General features: G+C 42.3%; 1 protein-coding gene across 1 annotated transcript; it reads right to left on the reverse strand.

Annotated features, from left to right (window-relative positions):
• Positions 1–650: 650 nt before the first annotated feature.
• On the reverse strand, positions 651–6,964 carry nmt1a (N-myristoyltransferase 1a). Its single transcript, XM_029508738.1, has 12 exons — positions 6,856–6,964; positions 4,572–4,677; positions 4,067–4,211; positions 3,850–3,968; positions 3,392–3,483; positions 3,126–3,242; positions 2,728–2,898; positions 2,536–2,644; positions 2,274–2,444; positions 1,982–2,146; positions 1,754–1,891; positions 651–1,227 (listed from the first exon to the last, which is right to left on the reverse strand). The coding sequence occupies exons 1-12, from the start codon at positions 6,957–6,959 to the stop codon at positions 1,207–1,209; spliced, it is 1,458 nt and encodes a 485-aa protein (XP_029364598.1). The 5' UTR covers positions 6,960–6,964; the 3' UTR covers positions 651–1,206.
• Positions 6,965–7,292: the final 328 nt, after the last annotated feature.

Here is a 7,292-nt window from a genome sequence, read left to right on the forward strand (position 1 = left end):
ATTTCATTAAAGAGACAACTTTACAGCCTAAGAGCCTGACATAGGACATTCTATGTGCCTTTCAGTTATTTCTGGGTGTATTCCCTGGATTTTTCTAAATTATTTACTGAAGACCTATCTGTCACAGAAAATCTTCATAATGAACTCAACAAAAACAAAAAAAAAAAAAAGTGCCTTGGAGCACTTTCAATTTCCATCCTTGCTCTTGCAGTTGATATGTATCACTTTAGTAACACTGAAACAGGGCCATCCAAAATCTGAAAAATGCATTGAGTAAGCCCAGTCTGAAAAACATTAACCTCTTCGTAGATGTCTTCCAGAAACACTAATTCTTTCCTCCTCTAGCCAAGCTGATCTATTATGAACACACTCTCTTTTCTTCCTTCTTCTGTTAGTGCAGTAAGCCAGCGAGAGGGTTGGTAGAGGTTAATACAGATGAGGAGACCTCCAGACAACTCTACACTGTTGTCTAGCAGTACTGAAACATCTCCAGGATGACTCAAGAACAGAGGGTTTAATGAGTGGGGAGGAGGCAGGGTTTTTAAAAAAAAAAAAAAAAAAAAAAAAAAAAAGACAGGGTCAAGCATGACACGAGAAATCTTAACAGAAGCCCTTATCTGGTGTCCACTTATGGCATTTATTACCTCATCTTTTTGAGCCTTCTCCTCTTTAAAATATTTTTTAGCTTTTTTTTTTTTATCTCTAAAACTTAAGGATGACAGATGTATTTTCATTGCAAAAAGCACTTCCAACATTTAGGAATAAAATAAAACCGTAGGTTCTAGTCTGTATGTGTTAGGGCATAATCTGCTGTTCAGTTTGATATTATTTACAAGTGTTGAACGGTTTTGTAGGTCAGCCAACAGTGAGTGTTTGGTATAAAGTATTTTGTGCAAACTGTTCTTGTGTGTATGTGTGTTTGGTACAATCAAGACAGCTCTCAGATGTAATACAGTTGTTCGCGATGGAAACTACGATGGCTTAAGGTCCATGTGATCGAGGGAAGAGGAAGAGCCGAGGACTCCCCCTGCTTCCCTGCCTGGCAGCGGTAGTGCAGGTCAAAGTTCAAAAGGTCAAAAAGTAAAAATGGGCGGTGGGTTTTTCCTTTCCTGAAGCAGGAAGTCATCAGTCCAGCCGTCAGATGGTCAGTGTGACGGTGTGCTCCCCGGGCCTGTGGGTGACGCTCGTTTATGGTGTGTAGGGATGTCACTGCAGCACCAACCCAACCTGAGAGGCAAGAAGATGGAGCTGTTAACTCTAAGCCCACAAACCCAGCAGAAAGTCTCTACCCTGAAGTTAAGACTTCAATAGCACAAAGCATGCAATTTCATATTTCTTTCATGATCAAATCAGCCAAATGATGGAAAGCCTGGAAAGTGGCCAAGGCCTGTCCATCATCATCATTTTTTTTTTTTTTTAAATATACAGGTAATTAAATAAATGGAGATTGAGCCACAGAAAAAAAATGGCCATTTTAAAATCAATGAAAAATGGGGGAGCAAGTTAAAACTTGTTTTTGTCCATTATGATACAATGGACCTCCATGCTATTGTAGTTAACAGGGCAAACTTTAAACCTACAGAAAAGAAACTGAGCAGCCATCTGCATCAACAAGGCCCATCAGAACAATCAGAGATGAAACCAAAGACTTTAAAACCTTTTTCAGAAAATTAAATTCAATACTTTAAAACCCACTCACGAGCTGTGAATATAAGATTGACTTTATTCTAAGAAGCTGGTCCAGAAATGGTACCTTTTCTGACCCCATGCTGGGACACTTCCAATTGTACAGATAATACTGTAGATTCCCATCACCGATGCCAAACTTAAGTTTCTCCAAGAAAGTCTTGTTTTCCATTAGATCCAGTGCATTGAAGACATCAAACCCTTTCTGGATAAAACAAATCAGAAGAAAACCTCATTAGCTCTTGTTGAGGACAAAGACTGGACATTTAACACATGGAGTGAAGAGGAACTCAACCGATTTGGCCAGAATGAGGGCATCAGACATCAGGTCGAGCAGGGGGGTGGTGGTGTGCACGTTGTAGAAGGAGTACGCTGCTTTTAGACTACGGTGCACGGGGTGGTTCATGATGGTTGAGGGCAATGTGTAGAAACTCAGGAAATCTGTCACTTTGCCGTCATTCTTTCATGAAAACAACATACACACTGTTAGAAAGGCTTCTCGTGTTCAGCATAAGAGGATTCTGTTAGAGACAGACTCATTCAGAAATTCTATGGTATATTTTTATAAAATGTTTTTATTGTGTTACCTCCACCAAGTAAGTGTCAATAATGTTCTCCTGCGGCAGCAGCCAGTGCGCCACCTCTTCCTGGTTCATGACAGGCACCAGGTTGAACTGGCTCAGGTATTCACGAAGGAGGCGATGAACCACAGGCACATCCTTCTTAGTCATCGGCCGCAGACCTGGAGTCTTCGGGGCCTGAAAAAGAAGAATCAGAAGAGGAGAGAATGAAGGAAGGCTGCAGGAAAAGGATATTTCAGAGATTTATTCTAAATGTCTCTTCACCAACCTCGGGCAAACGGTACAACTTCATGGTGCGCTGCATAGTCATGTTTCTGCTCAGGTGAGAGAACTTCACCTCGATTAGTTTGCGTGGGTTCAAAGAACGATGCCAGTACCTGTGCATAGAAATATAATTAGGAAAGAGCTAAACGAAACTTAAAAACAACCAAGCCAAACAGTGCTTCTCTTCCTGACGCACCTGCATGTGCCCACAGGTTTGGGCAGTACCACTCCAGCAGTGTACACTGCTTGGAAGATGCCCTGCAGGTTGACCCGTCTGGTGATTTCTCTGATCAGGACCGGAGCAACTCGTTTGGAGCGAAGCTTCTTGTGGACGCAGAGGAAGTTGATTTCAACCATTTTCTTTTCTCTAAAAAAGACAACATTAAAATTATTTGAGCAAATTTGCTACAAACTCATCAGAGTAAAATTGTAAGATAGTTATAATATCAGTATATTTTATGTAACCACTTGTGCAGATGGTCTAGTCTATTCTTCTCTTAAAACCATTTTTGTGTGGATTCAGGAGAGTGAAATAAGAGGAATTTTATCTACTACTGAGGTTGATATTATTTTCACTCTGCTGCACTCACTTACATATCATAGATGCGGATGGTGGCAGGAATGGCACTGATAAAACCCACCAGCTTCTGGTTGGAGTTCACCCTCACTCCACAATGCCACTGAGGCAACCAGCCGGGGGGGCGCAGGGCCCTGAACAAGATAAAAGTCAGAATTTTAATCTGTCACAGTCCACTTGACTGAGTCCTCATTAAAAATGTCAAATCAAATGAACTACCAAATATTTTTCTGATAAGTGAACATTTTTAAAACAAGATCTTTGTCAGGTGAAAAAAAATTACCAGAGCAGGAATTCGGGGGAGTAGTCAAATCTGAACATGTTGTCGTCATCTTCCACATAGTTCTCATTGAGAAGGGTGTAAAGTTCTTTCAGCTGATTTCACAGGGAGAGACAGAATTTGATAAAGTAGCGAGCTTCAGTCTGTTATCTCACTCAGAAACCGGCCCAGTAAAAATATGAGTTTCTTTAAACTAAATGAAAATAAAACAAAAGGCCTCCCAGAAAGTAAATAACTTAAATCATCTTGATATTGTGTGAATATGAGCAGGTGCAAATTACAAATTTATGAAACATGAAACTCTTGTCAGTTGAACAGTTTCTGCATTACATCTGCGGAACATATAAAATTTTTTTACAGCCAGTCTGCTTCCCTTATAGATAAAGCAAGAAGAGCTCAGGAGATATTTACATACAGATAAATTCCTCATGTGACTCAAGTGTGTTTATGCAGTTTCTTACCACGGCAGGGTTCCCCAGGTCGAGGGTGTCCCAGCTGAAGCCCTGTGGGAGGCTGTAGGGCTCCTCTCGGATGTTGCCTTTGTCAGGTTCGATGGAGCCGTGTGATGTCACTGTCTCCCCTGAAGGGAAAGGAGGAGAAAAAAAAATAAAAAAGTTCAACTTTATAACGATAATGTGGAAACATGCCATCCACTTGGTTGTGGGAGAACTGTCATACCTAGTTTAGGCACAGGCTGCGTGTCCCAGAACTGGTAACTCCTCCGGCTGGCCTCCTCCATGGTTTTGGCAGGACCTTGGCCTACAGAAAACAGCTCAATGGCCTTTTGGATCTCCTGAAGCTTATCAGCTGGCAATGAATTCACCTGTTTGGAAAGTAAATGGGAGTCACATAAACAAAAACGGACACAAAGACAAAAAACGCAAAACACTGTCCCAAGGATGAGTTTTTTCTATAAAAACAGTTTTGTGAGGGTGAAAATGTCAAATGACGTGGATTTGAATGTGTTCTGTCAAAGGCTGAGGGCTGCACTTTGAGTTTGAGAATAAAGTTCACAGCAGTATGTTTACACTAAATGGTTTCTTTACTGTTCCTGAATAATTTCCTCTTGCTACGGAGTCACAAAAGTACTCGCTGAACAAAGCCAATTGGGATATTTTTGTGTTTGGACGAATTGCCCCTTTATCTAAAATGACATTGCTTCTAAAAATCTGTGAATTCATGCCTTGGCAAGGGTGTCCTGAGCAGCTTCTGGGGCGCCAGATTTCTTCTTCTTTTTCTGCTTCTTTTTCTTCTTCTTAGCACCACTGTCATCAGCAAGACCCCTGTCACTGAAACAGGACAAAGATGTTTTATATATATATAAAAAAAAATCTTTACATGGCATAAACACGAAAGCAAATTCACCTTCACATTAGAAAAGTCTACTGATTTTTTTTCTACTAGGGCGGCGCTTGAATAACAGTCAATTATCAACAGAATAGTTGATTAATGTTCTGTATGTTGACATCTACATATCAAAAATATCAGATATCAAAAATCATAAAATCATTAGTAGTAGTGAATAAGGTTGGAAAAGTAAAGAGTATTTAATTTTCATTCTTGACAGAGTAAAAAAACAAAACTACACTTGCTTAAAAAAGTGAGATATAAGGGAGAGCAAAAAAAAAAAAACAAACAAAAAAAAACATATGGGCCGTGTCGCTGTCCATCACCTGTATCAGCTGCTTGAGCTGAAGGTGGAGATACACGATGGCCATAAGAAGTTACCACAGACCATCCTCCAACCCCTCCGCCTCATAAGTGCCACAACCTCGATCAGTTCAAACCTGAGCAGCCACAGCCCCCAACCAACCCATCTCAACTTCCAACCTGAGATAGACTACATACTTACAGAGGATAATCTCATTAGTGTCCAAGAGAGGAGAGAAGCCAAGCACTGGCCTGTAATTTTAACACCAGCACACCAGATGGTGAATCACATGACCTCTGGAAGAAGAGCATGTGGTATCTACATGCGTATACAAACGTATGTAGAAGAGGTCGGGATAGACCATGACAAAGGACAACAAAACAATCAATAGTTTGTTCCACAGGCTTCCATTTCAAGAGAGTGGTCCAGTTAACAACCAGGACTGTTCTTTGTTTCTGTTTGTGCACGAGGCAGGTTCAGGGTAATAACATGTTGCTGGAAAAGAGCAGCAGTGAAGCTCACATTCACTTCACTTCACTTGAATTAAATAAAAACAGTCATCAATTTCCCCTCAGACTGACAGCACTTTGGGCAGAGAAACAGAAATGTTCACTTTCTTTATTAAATACTGAATATCTCAGGCATGTAACGCTTAGTGTTGGGTTGAACATACGAGCACAAAAGGAGCACATCATGGAGCATTTTTGGGGCTGCAGTATTTGCATTTCTTCTGCTGATAAACTCAGATTTCACAGTGTCCACATCCTATCATCTGTTCAAACATGCTAAAATTTAACAGGACAGTAAACGGAAATTAGTCTAATTGGCAAAATATGTTCAGAAGCAGCCTGATATGTGTAACCACCCTTACATGATAGCTATTATCTAGATATCTATTGATTTTAGTGAGCCTGAAGGGATCCTTAAATGATGGACCGTTTTCAGGATTCACCATCCTTACAAGGTTCAGTGTTTCTGCTTTTAGTCCCCCCTAGAAGCGGCGGACGCACTCACAGCAGGCGGGACACGCCTTAATATTTGCAGCCTTGGACTCCCTTCGTGTGTCGCCGCTTGGTAAACATTGGCAGAAGCCAGGGCCAAGAAAAAGGAGGATTTTCCCCAAAGCCTGTTCTCTGCAGCAGCTCTTCGGAGCTCGCCTGCAGGCAGGTCCTTCGCATTTCTATGATTAAATGGGGAATTAACTCGGAACTTCGTAAGACCGGTCAGATTGAAAGTTCCACCAAAAGGCACGTGTTGGTTTTTGACTTTCACTTTGCATTTGGCTCCAGTCTGCAGCGAAATCCACGTTCAGACAAAAGAGGTTTGACAGCTACGTTAGCAGGCGAGCTAACTCCCTTAGCCAAATGTCAGCCATTAACTGCAGCAGTTACATGCAGCCAGCAACGGCGTGTGTGTAATATAACACATTGTCAACTTGATAGGCACACGGACCTTTATTTAGAAGCTGCAAAATAAGAAGAAATGTTTAGTTTCAAGGCGACAGACGCCTTCCGGAGCTGTTTGGTTTTTTACTAGCACTGATTCTACGCCTTGCTAGCAGAGCTAAGGTAAAGCGCCGCTAAAGCCCGCCCACATGCGAGACAGACCGCACTCTCGGCCAATCAAATCGCAGAGCTGCGGAGCGGACGTCGCTCTCGGCCAATGGGGTGAAGCCAAGTGGGCGGGCCGTCGTCCCTCCGCCGATGGCTGTGTATCCCCTGTCGCCTGCCGAGGCTTCACTTTCCTCCCGGTGTGCCGACATGTGCGGCGGCCCGACACGTTTTTAACCGGCAGGTTGTCGAGCTCGTCTTCTTACCCGTCGTCAAAGTGGTGCTCCTCATTTTCACAGTCGCTGCAGTGTCCGTGGTCGTCTACATCTTCTTTCTCCGGCATCGGTGCTGTCTCATTCTCATCCGCCATCTTCATCCCGGAAGTGAGCGGCCACCGCGTGCTGTCGACGCCTTTAAAGCCGCCTCGGTGTTATTGGCTCCTTAGAATAAACACATGCTCACAAAGCAGAGGGACCTCCAATCCCACAATAAAATACCTTCAAATCAAATAAATCTCCCTTCCTGTGAAACATCCACCCAAACATGATGAGAGACGTTTGATCTGTATTCGGCCCAAAAGGTACATTTCTAACAGTTAAGTACTTAAAAGGAGGTGCATTAAAGATGGAGTAGAACTTAAATTGTTTAATTTTTACTTCTGGGGCGGAAATGAACAGACGACAAAGGCAGAGCTGATAAAGGG

Source organism: Echeneis naucrates, chromosome 8 (genome assembly GCF_900963305.1).
Source record: "Echeneis naucrates chromosome 8, fEcheNa1.1, whole genome shotgun sequence".
NCBI lineage: Eukaryota > Metazoa > Chordata > Actinopteri > Carangiformes > Echeneidae > Echeneis > Echeneis naucrates.

Bases quoted from the DNA above. Each gene is read 5' to 3' on its own strand.
- nmt1a (XM_029508738.1), bottom strand. From the start codon at position 6,959: ATGGCGGATGAGAATGAGACAGCACCGATGCCGGAGAAAGAAGATGTA. The intron at 2,645-2,727 runs GTGCGTCAGGAA...TTCTATGCACAG, and splicing joins AAACCTGTGGGCACATGCAG to GTACTGGCATCGTTCTTTGA. The intron at 2,445-2,535 runs GTTGGTGAAGAG...CTTCTTTTTCAG, and splicing joins AGTTGTACCGTTTGCCCGAG to GCCCCGAAGACTCCAGGTCT.